At 45.1% G+C, this 15,906-nt stretch overlaps 1 protein-coding gene across 3 annotated transcripts in view; it reads left to right on the forward strand.

Moving 5' to 3' along the window:
* MTR (5-methyltetrahydrofolate-homocysteine methyltransferase) overlaps positions 1-15,906 on the forward strand; it is a 102,987-nt gene that overhangs the window by 48,598 nt on the left and 38,483 nt on the right. For all 3 annotated transcript variants that reach the window (XM_037037350.1, XM_037037351.1, XM_037037352.1), the window contains exons 16-18: positions 7,283-7,462; positions 9,216-9,332; positions 9,628-9,768. In XM_037037350.1, the coding sequence (XP_036893245.1) occupies positions 7,283-7,462; positions 9,216-9,332; positions 9,628-9,768 (438 nt within the window). The remainder of the gene's footprint in view (positions 1-7,282; positions 7,463-9,215; positions 9,333-9,627; positions 9,769-15,906) is intronic.

Raw genomic sequence — 15,906 nt, forward strand, 5'->3', positions numbered from 1 at the left:
GACGGCGGATTATGTACCCTCAAATTTTCTTAACATTTCATCACAAGCCAACATTTTTATAAGGAGAAGAAAGGGTAGGTAAGGGGTTTGGAAAAAACGGTTAATTGGGTAAGATTTTCAGTCTGGTGGTGATTTTCCTGGTACTTCTTTATCTGTTGATCAACAATTCTTTATCTGTGTTCGCTCCCTGGAACACAGTGGCTCAGATACCATCTCCATGGCTTATAGACCCTCTGGGGCACCAAGGTTGAATTGCTTGTTTTTTGGAGTCTTCTGGAACAACAGCTTTCCACCTGCATTAATCTCTTAAGCCTATCAACTGTAGCTAAGGCTGGAGTCTTTTAACTCTTCAGTTCCCCTATTATTCTCCCCACTGTTAGTTTTTAATTATCTTATTTCTATAAGATTACTTTTTTTAAAAAAATATTTTATTTATTTATCTTTAGAGGGGGAGGGAAGGAGAGAAACATCAATGCATGGCCGCCTCTCGCGAGTCCCCTGCTAGGAACTGGCCTGCAACCCAGGCATGCGCCCCGACCGGGAATCGAACCACGATCATGTGGCTCACAGGCCCACGCTCAATCCACTGAGCCACACCAGCCAGGGCTATAAGATTACTTTTTAAAAAATATTTTATGTATTTTTACAGAGGGGAAGGGAGGGAGAAAGAGAGGAAGAGAAGCAACAGTGTGTGGTTGCCTCTCATGTGCCCCCTACTGGGGACCTGGCCCACAACCTAGGCATGTGCCCTGACTGGGAATCAAACCTACAACCCTTTGGTTCCCAGGCCAGCGCTTAATCCACTGAGCCACACCAGCCAGGGCTCTCTAAGATTACTTTAATTAAAGAAATACAAACTAAAACAACATAAAAGCAGATAAGATTATTTAAAAATAATTTTGCTGTTGCATAAACAGTCTTTCCACATATTAGAAACCATTTTGCCATCAATTTGACATGACTAAAGGCATAAGATACGTTAGTGGTGGTGTTGCAATTCATCTAAAACAGTTTTTAAAATAGTTGACAAAAGTTGCATATTTTACACATTTGGACTACATTATACATTAGCATTTTTAAAGAAAACATTTCTGTGTCCTTTATAGTTACCATAGGTTCCCATTAATCTCTCCAGAGGATTACCAACATCTGTAAGACATGAAATGAAAGTCTGTTCAGCATAGATTCCAGTCCACTCTTCTTCTAGGTGACTCTCCAGGGGGTCCTGTCTCCCAAGACTTGAGGAGCGCCCTATCTCCAGGTTCAAAGGAATGTCGTGAACCTGTGGGGGAGAGAGCTCCAGCACACCTGAGGTCATTAATCACAGCTAGGATCTGACTTAGGTGCTGTACCTCCATACGTATCTCCCATCCCAAACAAAGCCTGAAATGGTTGACTGTACACAATTTCATAAGGACTCAACTGAATCCCATTTCGAGGAGGCACCCTTATCCTGAGTAGGGCACTAGGCAAAACTTGATCCCAATGGAGATGAGTTTCTTGACCCAGTTTGGTTGTATCTTTCTTCAAGGTGTGATTCGTCTTCTCTGCGTTCCCAGAAGCCTGAGGTCTCTATGCTGTGTGGAGTCTCCACTTGATTCCTATAAATTTACTAATTCTTCCGTGTAATTCCTGAAACAAAAGCATCTCTGTCATCGCTCTGGATGGTGGTGGGTAGGCCACAGTGAGGGACTGTTTTCCTCAGTAGGGCTTTCATTCATTACCTCTGAGAAGTTCTCAGTTCTGGTAGGATAGGCCTCTACCATCCTGAAAATGTGTGACTAACAAGTATTTTCATCCTCGGGCCTCAGTGTCTGGATAAAGGCTCTTTGCCAGTCCTCAAACAGACACTGTCCTTGGTACTGTTTCCCTTTTTTTTTTCCTAATGGGGATCTTTCTTGGGGTTGTTCTTTTGGCACGCAACACGCCTGGCTATTGTTTTCCATACGGCTTTAGAAATTCCAGGACCCGCAGCCTTAGTTATGGCTGGTTAATGAGGCCCTTCCGTAGTGAGTGGCCTCCTGCAGACGCTTCTCATGACTGCCTCCACTAAATGTTCAGGAAGCAGTATAACTCCTTTCTTATTTTTTCATTTACTGTTGAGTATGTCATCAAAACTCCAGCTCCTAGTTTTCTCTAAGTCTGCAGTAGAATATTCAGGGTTGAATTGTGACAAGTCTAGAAAAGGTACCAAAGATGTTAATTATAAATGTTCCTTTGGCAGCCTCTTTCGCTGCTCAGTTGGCCGGATCCTCTGGCCACTTCAGTGTTTTCTTCCTGATGCCCAGGGTAGCGTATAACAGTCACCTGTAATTCTAATACATTAAAATTTCTGTTGCATGCCTAATTTCTTTTTTATTGGAGGTTAATAGTTCTCTTTCCTTCCCAATACATATTGCTCTCTCTTAAATCTATTCTGCTAGAATGAACGTCATCAATTATTCCAGCACAGTCATGCATTGGCATGGCTGAGTCAGACTCTGGGAGGAGGGAGACAGGATTTAACTCAGTTACAATTTTAAGTTGTTTGGTACCTGCCCATTCTCCAGCAGTGAGCCACAAATTTCGTTTTCGCTCCAGCAGGCTCAGCACTCAGTAGGGTGCATAAATGGTGATGGGATGTCTCAAGAAAAACTTTTCAGCTTCCCGTCAAAGCTCTCATGCAGGCTGATCACTGCTGGGCAGTGTGATCCAGTTTCCCTTCTATTTTCCTATTCTGACACTTGCTCTGCTTGTCTGTTTCTAGATATGTTTTTTTTTTTTTTAAATATTTTATTTATTTATCTCTAGAGGGGAAGGGAAGGAGAGAGGAAGGAAACATCAATGTATGGTTGTTTCTAGATATGTTTTAAGGTAGAGCCCGTGGGGTTTGTTTTCACCTTCGGCTGTGGGTTGTGAAAGGAAGAGGGGTCAGGGATAGTTTCAGGGGTCTTTGACCAGAGCACTTGAAAGGACAGGAGACTGAGAGAAGCAGATTTGGGCTGGGTGAGGATGGGCCACGGTTATGGCGGCATGTGGAGTGCGCTGTTGTGCAGGTGGTTCTGGGTTTCATGAGCACGGTCTGGCCTGGAGATAGAGTCCCTGTCTTGGGCGTGGTCTGTATGTAGATGGGGTTTAAAGCAGGGTGACAGAGCTCAGCAGAGTGGTGGCTCCGGAAAAGGGGCCCTTGGACTGAGGAAGTGTGGGAGCCACTGTGCTGGAGGGTGGAGAGGAGAGGAGGCCCTACGTGGGGGGTGGGCGGAGCAGCCTGTTTGGTAGGAGAGGGGCCAGAGGGCGGGTTTGCATGTCTTGGGAGTGAAGAACAAGCTTCCAGAAGGGCTCGATGAGCTATTTTAAAGAGTTGTGGGTAGATCTGGTAGAGGCGGCCAAGAATTTACCACTGGATTTAGAAATGGGGTAGTGAGTGTTCTTGCTGTCCTGTTTCCAAGGAGATGAAAGCTTAATTGGAGTAGGTTCAAGAGAGGATAGGAGAATTGGAGCCAGCGGGTATAAGCGACTTTTTCGAGGAGTTTGACTGTAAAGAAGAAGAGAGAAATAGGGTGGAGACCAGAAGTGGCTACGAGGTGAAGAAAGGATGTGTGGGGGCCTGTGTGTGTGTAGACAGATGATGTGACAAACTGTTTTGTAAGCTGCTGGGAATGATCCGATAGAGAAGGGGGCATCTGCTAGGTCCCTGCCCTTGTGAGCAGAGCGGGGTGGCAGTCAGTGTGCGGAGAGGAGGGAGGCGGCTTGCTCGCAGTGCTGGAAAGGAGGCTGGCAGGCAGGGGTGAGAGCACAGATGGCAGGCAGGCCGGGAGCTGCTGGGTGTCTGTCGGTCTGATGGTGTTTTCTCAGTGCAGCAGGGCACAGGGTCAGCTCTGAAAGAGAGGACTGGTGTGGGCTGGAGCGAACTGCCTGCTTAACCTGAGTGTGAAGTGGAAGCTCTCCCACAGGGACGGGTGGGCCCTGCCTGGGTTTTTAAAAAACACACACACCCTCTGGGCTCGATTTTCAGCGCCTGTGGTCTGGGGTGAGACTAGGCTTCTGTAATTTTAAAGTCTTAAAATGATTCTCACGTAAACTTTGGTCAAAACCACCAGCAGTTCATCTCGTTTAGTCCTCCCAGCCGCCACCTGGGGTAGCTGTTGTCCTATTCACTGTGAGCCAAGGTCAACTGTCCAGAAGGAGACGAACCTACTTGGAGACTGATGCAAGTGTCCCCGACCTGGGTTATCCCCAGGCTTTGTCTGTGAGCAGGCTGGTGCTGGGTCTTGTCAGAGAGTGGCTGTCCCCATTGCAGTCAGAATGTGCCCACAAATAAGAGTGTAGGGAAAAACTTTTAGCTTGCCAGTTATGAAAGAAATGCAAATCAGAGCGATATTAAAGTAATGTTTCCTCCCTTCCGGCTGGTGACAGTAAACTGAGAGGTGCGCAGGCTCTGTGCCAGGGCCACAGAGAGCCTGCCTCCCCGGGGGGCGCGGCCTGGTCTGGGATGGTGCTCGTGGACGGCTCTGTAACACCTGCCAGGGGAGAACGACATTTGTGTCCTTGGTGCCGATGATCTCATTTCTGAGAAATTGTTTCAATAAAAGGGGTTGGCAGCACAAGAATGCTATATATGCAGTTTTCTCACCATCTTTATTGAAGGTATAATGACCTAAATGCCCAACTGAAGAGAAATCGGTTACTTATGTTACATTACTCTGTTGGAATGGTAAATAAAACTAGTAATTATCAAGCAGCATGAGTGCTTACAAATCTGAATTAAGAATATAAAATGAAAAATTAGGTAGACACTGTATATATGGCTATATTTAACTACATTTGATAAAGGCGAGCAAAATGTAAAGAAGACAACTGTTAGAGTAAGATGGAATTAAAGATGCATTTTAAGGACTCTTTTTCCTAATTAAAATGTTCCCCTATGTTTATAGACATGCATACTCATTATAGAATTGTGGTATTGAAAATTATTATGACCGAACCAAAAAATTTCATACACTTGCAACGTTTAGAAACCAACAATATGGATATTTCGGTATTAAGGCCTATCCTCTTTCCATTGAGTTCAACTGATTTGCTCTGCCTCCGTGATTCCCCCGCTGATACGGAGAAAGCCGGTCTTTGCCATGAAAACCACTGTTGTGGCTGAACAAAGCAGGGAACTCACTTCCCTTGTCCTACTGTCTGGCTGCAGTCTTCGGTGCATGGTTACGATCCTTGTTCCAGACGCAACTGCAGGGTCGGAGCCAGCTGTGGCAGAGGGGCTGGGCTTGAGGCTCTGGAGTAAAAGGCAGATCGGAGGCATTTCTGTGTTTTTTGTTGATGTTATTTTGATCACCCGTTATTTTTAACGCTAAGTAACAAAATACAAAACACCTCTATTGTTGAAATTTCTTTGGAAAGAATAACTTTATCACTACTCACTCTCTATATGTAATTTTCCTTTACTAGTTGAAATGATTATTTTCATATGACAGTTTTTGATAAGGTTTCCTAGAAATATAATTATCATGTAATAATAGATTGCATTATTTTTTTATATGCACATGCGTAAATTATATCAAAGAATAATCAGTGTCATCTATAAATGCACCCATTAAATTCAACACATTTTCCTATGTTAAAATTATTTGAAAATAAGTTTCCAGTTTATGGAGAAATAAAGCCCCATTGGGATATTGATTAAAATTTAATTAATTTTAACCGAGAAAAGAACGAAGAATTGGTATCTTGGCACTATTCAGATTTGTCATTCAGGAATATGCTCTGTCTTTCTGATCACTGTTCAATCAAGTTTTATAGTTTTACTTAAATAGGAAAGCTCTAGGTATTTTGTGTTGCTTTGTTGGTGTGATGGCTTATATTTTTTTAAACATAGTTTTCCTTTTGGTAGTGATTTTTTTAAAGATTATTTATTTATTTATTTATCTTTAGAGGGGAAGGGAAGGAGAGAAGGAGAGAAATATCAATGTATGGTTGCCTCTTGTGAGTCCCCTGCTGGGAACTGGCCTGCAACCCAGGCATGTGCCCTGACTGGGAATCGAACCACGATCATGTGGTTCGTAGGCTCACGCTCAATCCACTGAGCTACACCAGCCAGGGCTTGGTAGTGATTTTTTAGATTTTTATTTTATAACCAGCCTTTTCCTTGAATTTTGATAAGTGGATGCTGTTTTTTAGTTGCATATGTTGTGTTTTCCAGTATGGCATACACCATAGTGTTAATTAATAGTTCTAGGGAACTGAAGGCAGTAGTTCTTAGTTTTCCTTTATTTTTACCTTGCTGAAGGTAATGAACCCTAACCTAGGAGATGAGTCTCGCATTCCTCCCCCTGCACTCTGAACTTTGTGAGAATCTGACATAGTTTTGCATTTTAGGAGCCTCCTCTGTAGTGGCTAGGGGAGGTCACCCCTCCCCAGTAAGGGTTGCGTGGTTGAGTGTGTCTGTTCTTAGGCTTTCTTTATCTGAGAAGCTCTATTTTTAAACTGCTTAGTGTGTAGGAAACAGACGCAGCCAGGTTCCCTCAGAGAGGGCAGGGTCTGAGGCCGTCCTTGGTCCCCAGACCCAGGCCTGGTGTTGAGTTGTCTGGCAGGAGCCACGGCAGAGCGTGCGGTTAGCGTGCCTCCTTGTGTGTCTGTGTCTGTCTCCTTCCGTCTCCACCACTCATCTGTGGAGCAGCGTGGGAGAGTGGAGGAGACCAGGGGGCACACAGCAGGAAATGCCACGGTGGACTGCGTCGGCCCTGAGTCTAGGGAGGATGGAAGGCGACTGGGTCTTGAGAGGGTGCTCTTCTTTGTAGGGCCAGTGTTCTGAAGACCTGTACCAGTGCAGTTTGTACGCACGGCCTAAGGCCATCTGTGTTAACCAGCCATGGAGATGGAGAGCACATATGTGTCCTTGAACCCACACGTGTAGGGAGGTCCGAGAGAGCACTGGCCGTGTGGCCCGGGTGGTGGCTCAAAGCTCTGCAGGGGGCTTGGGGGGGACTTGTTTGTGATTTTTTCTTTAGTAGTGTTTGAGTCTTTGTCACGTGTGTGCATTTTTTAGAAACCTGTTTATTAATATACCATGAGTGTAAGATTTGATTTTTACAGAAGCAGTGTAGCTGTCATGCTGGTGAAAACACAAAGGGACTTTAAACCAGTTCCTCCTTTGAGAAAATTTGATAAATGTTGAGAAGCTGCTCAGCGTTTGGATTTTTATGAAATCCAAGCATTAGTACTGCAGTACCAATGTGCCTCTGTTTTTGTAGATAACACTTTTTCTGCTTAAATTACAGTCAGTTGTTCCTTTTTCCAGGCGACAGAAACAGACACCAAAATCACAGTGTGCACCCGGGCCTACCATCTGCTTGTGAAAAAATTGGGCTTTAATTCAAATGACATCATATTTGACCCTAACATCCTCACCATTGGTACTGGGATGGAAGAACACAACTTGTATGCTGTTAATTATATCAATGCAACAAAAGTCATTAAAGTAAGTACAGGTATTTTCTGTCTCCTACTCAGGATGTCAAATTGACCACATGGCTCCAGTGAATAGTTTGAATATCATGTATATATGAGTACTTATTGGCTGGGAATGTTGATATTACTGTTCTTAGGTAGTAAAATGGTTTTTTGAAGGGCCCTTTATTATTTCTTTTTTATATGTCATTTTAAACTGTGAAATATAACACATATTGCAGAATATATAAAAATAGAATAATAATTAATTATAAAGCATATAATAGCTCCCATTTAGGCCATGAATAGAATGTGGCTATGGCCTGTGTCTCTTTCTGGTTGCACCCTCATCTTGAGTTTTGTTGCTTTTTCTTCAAAACTTTTATCACTTGTATTTGTATAGTCAGCCTGAATTAGCCATGGATTCTATGTTTGCATATTCACCTCCTCAGTAAATTTTACCCGTGACCCCAAATCAATACTCATGGGGCCTTTGCCATTCTTCCTGGCTATCTCCTTATACAGAGTGGCTCAACCCACCTTTTCCCAGAGGAGGTCAAGCAGGACACATGGTCTGGTTGTTGTTTCAGCACCCGTTCTGTGAACAAGTGCCCTTTTCACGGACACAAGTACAGTGATTTTGTGCTGTACTTGCTGATTTTTAGCTTTTCCAGGGGGTAGATTCCCCTCTGTAAGGGGGGTGGGCCCTGCGCATGGGGCTGCAGTGCTGTCTGTGCTCCCGAGAGCCGGGCGGCAGGAGGTGCCTTGTGCAGAAAACACAGGTGTTAGGGAGGCTTTGTTCAGACACGAGTTGTGATGCTGTTGGCCGTGAGCTCAAGGTTGGTGAATCAACGAGGTGTATTAAACAGGTGTCCTGAAATGGGAACACACATAAAACAAGGTCACATATTGATCAGGTGATGGACATTTGGGACCGGAGGGCCTAAGGAACCCAACTCCGTGTGGTTTCAGTGTTTCAGGAGCAGTGGTTTCAGTGTTTCTGGTGACTTGAGAGAACTTAGTCACCACAAATAATGAGAATCACTGTATAGAGAGCTACAGCTTAGTTTTCCCTGTTTCTGAGCTTAAATCTAAGATTTTTCCTTACCCACCTTCATTTTAAAGATTGATTGGGGTATAGCTATACTTCGTTAACATACAGCGTTCCATCGTGGGACTCTTCCGCAGTTAACACTCCTCGCTGCTGATTGGCATTTGGTTGGTCCCGTGCGGGGACACTGTGAGCAGTGCTGCTGCGAACTTTCCTGGGTGTGGAGCTTGGGCACATGTGCATGCGTGTCTCTGGAGCATGTGACAGGAAGCGGGATGGTCAGGTTCCAGCAGATTGTGGAAGCCGTCTCCCACTCAGGCAGTTTGTACATCAGCCGGCAGTTCCACGTAGATGCTTGACATTGGTATAACATGTGATGGGAGCCTCAAACTTGAACCTTTTTCTTTCCACTTTTAGATATAAAATATAAGGGATGTCCTTGCCCCTTTTGGCAAAATAGGGGGATCTTTTCACATTTTATTTTTTAAAATATATTTATTTTTTAAATGATTTTTAAAATTTATTTAGAGGGGGGAAGGGAAGGAGAAAGAGGGGGAGAGAAACATCAGTGTGTGGTTGCCTCTGTGAGTCCCCAGATGGGGACCTGGCCTGCAACCCAGGTGTGTGCCCCGACTGGGAATTGAACTGGCAACCCTTTGGTTCACAGGCCTGTGCTCAATCCACTGAGCTACACCAGCCAGGGCTTCTTTCACATTTTACATTTTTTTACTAGGAAACATTAGCTGGAGCTAGAGTGAGTGGCGGTCTTTCCAACTTGTCCTTCTCCTTCCGAGGAATGGATGCCATTCGAGAAGCAATGCATGGAGTTTTCCTCTACCATGCAATCAAGGTATGGTGAAACTCCTGTTTCCCTGGAAACCAGCTTTTGCCTAGGGCAGGGGTTTGTAAGCCTGCAGACCAACTCTGGCCTGCTGCCAGTTTCTGAGCATAAAATCTTACTGGAGCAAAGCCACAGCCACTCGTGTATGGTCTGTGGTGTGTTCACTCGACAGCAGTGGCTGAGTCCCGCTGACAGTGACCATGGCCCAATGTGTTTTCCACCTGGCCCAAACAGACCAAGTTTGCCGACTCCTGACTGGGGGACTGTCACTGGGAGTTCTCACTTTGCTTTGTCTTGCCCTTAGTTTGGTATGGACATGGGGATAGTGAATGCTGGAAGCCTCCCTGTGTATGACGATATCCACAAGGAACTTCTCCAGCTCTGTGAAGATCTCATCTGGAATAAAGACCCCGAGGCCACTGAGAAGCTGTTACATTATGCCCAGGTAGAGCAAAGGTGTTCTGATGGGAGGCTTTCCTGTTTTTGAATTTGTTGCTCATGTGTGGGTATTAGACCTTTGTTGTAGACTAGAAGCAAGGATCTCATCACTCTTAGGATCATTGAAGCTTTTTACAGAGCGCTCCAGGGGCGGTGCTCTGGTGAGGGCGAGAACGGACAGGTGGGCCGCGTGTAGGCTGCTCGCTGTTCTGAATTTATGCTTATAAAATTCATATCAAAGTCACATAATTCTAGAAAACTTACAAAGTGCAGATAAACAAAAGAAGGAAATAAGAATTACTCATAATCCTACTACCCGAAGTCAGATACTGTCAAGAGTTTGTTATAATCTTATTGTCATAGTTCTTTGTTTTTTTTAAAATTTTTTTCCAAAATGTGTACTCATAGGTATGTCTACACACATATACACTCATATTTTTTACAGAAATAGAACTGTACCCTAGATGCTTGTTTGGTAACTTATTTAGTGGTATGCTGGGAACATCTTTCTATTCTATTAGATATTTTTCTACCTCACAATTTAAATTGGCTCTTTCGGATTTTCTTACATGGCTAGAATTACCTGGCTCTTACATGTTTACATTTGTACACCTGTTTATGTTAGGGTCTTGTTCATCTGTATCGGGGTTCTATAGTTCAGGGCTTGAGGTGTGTACACATTCAAAATAGATGTGAGAACAATAGTTGATCTAAAAATTAGTTCTTTGTTTCCTACTTATTCTGCATTGGGCAGTCCTAGGTACATTAAATGTCGGTCATGGTGCTGTTTCTTAGAATTCAGTTTAAGGAAGGATGAGATCTTTACCTCAAAAAACCTTAGTTTTACATTTACTTCAGAAAGTGATGCAAGGGAAGACACTTTTCTCCTACGGGCTGGGAAAGTGGTAGAATGCCTTTATGTATGTTGCCACCTTTGTTAATGTTTTCCATGTTAAAATCAATCCTTCCTTCCTCCATCAAAGAGCATTCATTTGTTCTGTGAGAAAGGTAGGACGGTTTGGGGCGAACCGTACTGTTGATTCGCCATACCCAGGGTGGCACTCTTTAGATTTCCAAGACTGCTCGTGATGGTGAGCCTTCTGCACAGCCGCCGAGCTGACTGCTGTTGGGGACCGCTCTGCCTGGTTGCGGGAATTGTAAACCGTCTCCCATGTCTAAGGCTGTGAGCCATCTCTGGAATGCGAGCCACCAAAGAGACAAAGCTTGTCTCTGGTAGCAAACGCTGCCCCTGCTTCATCTCCCTGCCCCCAAAGTATGGTCAGATGGTCAGAGACAGGTGAGACCCTCAGAGGAGGGGCAACCTAGGCCAGACACAATCACTTGGGAGGCCCTCATGGAGGGACTTGGGGGGGCCTGCAACAAAGAGGGAGCAATGGATCCTCACCTTCTCCCCGCCCCTCCCTGCCCCCGGCTTTGAGGAAGCCCAAGTCCCCATGACCTCTGGGAGAAGTGCTTCCTGGCTCTAATCCACTTAAGCCTGAAGACCCATGCTGGGGAAGGTGGTACAACCTTTCACCATCTAGGGCAGGGCCTGGGTGATCTGGCAAGATAAAGAATTCTTAACAAGCCTGTGAGAGCTGTTTTGCTGAGAATGCTTTTAGTTAAATGATAAAGGCCCGAGCATAAAAATAATTTATGTTCCCAAAGTTCTGTAGCCTTTTAGCTGACCGACCCTGACTTAGGACAAGCCCTAATGGTTCTTTGTGTACTATCTACTGTTTACTGCATGACAATGATTAATAAGTTGTACCTGAACTCCTGTGCAAAAATCCCAATAAAAGGCTGTCTAGACAGGGTCAGCATGCTCTCTCTCCTTGAGAGAGAGTTGCCAGGCTGCTCCAAGCCACTCTCCCCTTGAGAGGGCGGCCAGGCCGTTCTGAGGCTCCCCCCCCTTGAGGGAGCAGCCGTGCTGGCCCTTTTCCTCCACAGGACTCGGTAGTCCATGTGAGTTTGTCTCATGTCTCATCCATGATGCTGCGGGCACTGCTGGTCAGTGCAGGCGTCAGACTGAAGTTCAGACTGCGTGAATATGTGGCCCTCTGCTCAGCTTCTTAAAACCATTTTTCATGGGGACCCAAGACAGAATGTCTCTGGTCTCGCTCACTGCAAATGTAACCAAGTTCTGCTTCAGCCTATTCCATAAGAAATGGTTGCTCCATGTCTTTTTTCATTTTCTTGGCTGCTTTTGTTCATGTAGACAAAGTACTTAACCCTTTACTATTCTTTGAACATCAAGACATGGGTGTGAAACACTATTCAGTGTTTGTCTTAGTCTGTCTTCCACCTGGCAGGCGGCCCTCCTTTATCACTGGCTAAGGGCTCTGTTGAAGGCCAAAAGGGCATCACGGCCTCTCCGGTCGTGACAGTGTGCTAGAACGTGTCTAAAACCCACAGAAAAATGTTTCGTTTCTTCTCTCTCTGCCGTCCAGATGAGACGGCACTCCCACTCAGGAAAACCGGGCCCCTCATTTGTAAGACTGGTCTCATTTAGGGTTTCGTGGGCTTCGTATTCTATGTCAGTCATTCTTTTTGGTCTGTGCTCACTTTTAGCATTTGTTCACAAGTTTTGTTTATGTACATGGCGCTGAGCCGCCAAGAGGTTTTTGCCCCTGGGGCACAGCATAATTGAGAAATCCTAATAGCAACTTTAAGAGCTTAACAGTTGTCATGTAAGAAATCACCTCTCTCTTAATGTAACCACAAGGACTTACTACAAAGCACTGTCAGGTAGGTGATCTACAATCAGGGTGACCTCTGTTTCCGTAAGTGTATCTGTTAATAACAAAACAGATATGCGTTAATAATCCCCAGGATACACTGAGCACAAATAGAGCATGAAAAGCAGGAATATTATGAGGAAAATAGGGGTGGGAATATTTTTTTCTTTATAAGAGAATGATTGTCCCTGTATTACATGAAGATTAAATGAAGAAGTCTGCAGCCATTAATGTATTTATCTGATACATATTGAAAAGGATGAAAGAGTCCTAACCTCTAATCCCACTTTAGGGAAATAAATGAGTGCATTGGGAAATAATTCCCCAACTTGGTGCTGACTGACCCATGACGAGTAAATGTTTTTGGTGTCTAAGGGGTCAAGGTAATATATCGCTCACATGGCATTTCTTTATGAAGTGGTACCCAATAGAGGTCATGACTCCTTTGGGCAAAGACTGGAAACATCCCTTGCTCTGAATGGGATGGTTCTTAAATGACCTTGGATTGCAAGAATATTCTTGATACTTTTCTGGAGAAAAGATCTTCTGTTCTTTGATCTGGCTTTGATCCTGCCCATTGCCTCTGGAGCTCTCGTTCTTCTCTGGCTTCCTCTTGGGTGGTTCACTCCCCCGGATACTGGTCCAGTCTGATACCAGAAACAAAACACAGGTCGTCCTAGGGACTCTGAGAAGCAGAAGCTACTCGAGAGCAGTAGCTGCAGATACAAGGAGTAGCCAGGCGGCCATGGCAACTGGTCGGTGGGTTTCTTGGTAACTTTCCGTGTGATGAGCTTCCAGCGTATCTGCTGTCTGGTCTAACTCCGTGTGTGAAATTGTGCAGCAGGCTGTATTCAGGTCCTGGAAAATGTCCTTTGGAAGGACTAGTTGGAAAGCCACGTTGTGCTCTGACATAGCTGCTTTAAAATGGTGCCGTTTCCCCGCACGTGCTGACTTCCTGAAGCATGTGCGTCGACTGGGGTCTTTCTCATTCTCTGCAGCGCCAGAGACTCGGGTGGAATCCTCACACAGCCCTCACTGTGTCCTCATTTGCCCCTGTTAGTGGTCACATGTGTGCCGCAGCCCGCTGCAGCAAGGGTGGTCACGAGGTGAGGCGAGGGACTTAAAGAATGGAGAGGACCATAAGCTCTGCTGGCAAATGGCAACTTTATTCAAGGAACTGCTGGCTTATATGCAGAACTGCAGTGGCCTGAGGACAATGTTGTTTTACAAAAGTTTGTACACTCCCGAAAGCTATCAAGAGGGCAAGATGTTCTCATATCTTGAGAACATTAGCCCAAAGATAACAGTGTCCTCATGACTATCACTTTCTTGGAACATGACGCATATGCCAAGATCTTGTTCTTTCCTTCAAGGCTGAGAAGGAGAAGGTCCGGAAAATGTCAAGATACCCGCCGGCTCCCGGGACCAGAAACCAAGTCTCTCCACCATTTTCACAGTGGGGGACTCTGTCCTTGGTCCCCTGCGGCCTGGCGGGCTCCCACACATGTGTTTTGACCCCTCACGCCCCACACGTGCTACACACTGTGATTTTTTTCGTGAACACACCAGGTCCTTTTTCCAAGAGGATTTGGAGCAGCCCGCCCTGTTTTTACCGATCAGACTCATCCCACGGGCAGAGCCGGTTGCTTTGTGGTTGACAGAACACCTGGTGCTCACGTGTATCGGGTGATGTGGGTGTGAGCTTCAGGTCTTCCTTCTTTCTTTTTCTTTCTCCTTACCATGCCGCTTAGCTCTGGTTTTGTGAGTTTTCCCCTTCAGTAAGGTCATAATATATAACCTATGAAGTTTGCAATTTTTGTGCTATTTTTCAGTTTTTTTAATTGAACTATATTTGATGTATAGTATTAATTTCAGGTGTATAATATGACTTGATATTTGTATGCATTGCAAAATGATTACCATGAGTCTAGTTAACAATTTTCACCGCACCTATTTATGAATTTGTTTTTCTTGTGACGAGATCTCTTAAGATCTACTCTCTTAACAACTTCCAAATATTAGTACAGTGATGTTAACGGCCTGTACTGCGCACCGCATCCCCAGGGCTGTACCTTTTGACCCCTTCAGTCGTTTCACCCTCCCACCCCCAACCCCTGGCAACCAGCAGTCTGTACGTATGAATTCATGGTTTAGATTCCCCGTGTAAGTGACGTCCTACAGTATTGTCTGTCTTTATCGGACTCATTTCTCGTAGGATACGGCCCTCAAAGTCCATCCATGTTGTTACAAATGGCAGGGGCTTTTTCTTTATACTGAGTAATACTCCATGTATTGTATTTCTTTATTCATTTGTCTATTGATGGACACTTCCATGTCTTGGTTATTGTGAATAGTGTTGCAAATAATTTTTTTAAATGATCATCTTCTTTAGATTTTGTGTTATGCAAGGGAGGCATCGGTCTTTGGTATGTGAGAAAGCCCTTGGGCTGGCGTTCTCCCAGTTAACTGCCCCAGCCTGGACTCTCGGAGTTCCTTCCCCTAACTGCTTTCTTCTCTTACACAGTGTCTGTTACTTTAACGCCTTTCCGTCAGTCCTTTTTCCCCCTTCCCCTTACTGCCGTTATAGTCCAGGCCTTTGTTCGTCATGGACTATTAAGTCATTCTCCTCCTTCTGGGGTTCTCTTTAAAATAGTACTTTTAATGTAATTCTGCAGCTTTGGAACTTTGAACTGTGTTGTCTTCCAACTCCTGACCCCACAGTTGCCTGGAGGGTTAAATCTAAATATAATAGCCTGGATTTCTGGCCCTGTGTGACTTGGCCTCTACTATCCCGTACAAACGTTGCTCCAGAAGCATACATTTTTGTGCAGCATTATATCATTCAGGTAATACTGACTGAACTCGTTTTGTGCTATGCACTTCACTGAATGTGGAGGGTTTCAGTGGTCAGAGGGTCTGCCCCTGCAGAGCCCAGTTTCGTGAGCCATGCAGAAATGGGTGGAGGCAGTTGCAGTGCAAGGCGACAAGAGCTCTGGTGGGGTGGACAGGGTGCTGTGAGAATGCTTGTGAGGGACACTGAGCCCAAAGGTGGAGGAGGTCAGGTGAGACCCGAGGCTGCATGAAATTAGCCAGGCTGAGTTTGGTGTTGGAGGGTGGTGCTGGTGGTCTCTGCCAGGGCACACATGCTGGCATCTAACTGGAACCTGGCAATGCGGTAGGTGCCGAATAATTGGTGTCAGATGAACAAATGCGTAGGCCTGGAGGTGAAGAGACGATGGTCGGCGTAAAGAACTGGCTTGTTCAGGGTAGCTAAGCTTTCAGGGAAGGGCAGCTGGTAAAGCTACAGGAGAAAGTCAGAAGGGTTGTCCAGGGAATTTCTTCACAAGTGGGTGGTTTGACCTGGTTTGCATTTTGGAAGGTCCCTCTAGCTGCTGTGCAGATGCATG

Source organism: Sturnira hondurensis, unplaced genomic scaffold (genome assembly GCF_014824575.4).
Source record: "Sturnira hondurensis isolate 20B ecotype Veracruz unplaced genomic scaffold, ASM1482457v3 Scaffold0022977, whole genome shotgun sequence".
In the NCBI taxonomy this organism is placed as follows: Eukaryota; Metazoa; Chordata; class Mammalia; order Chiroptera; family Phyllostomidae; genus Sturnira; species Sturnira hondurensis.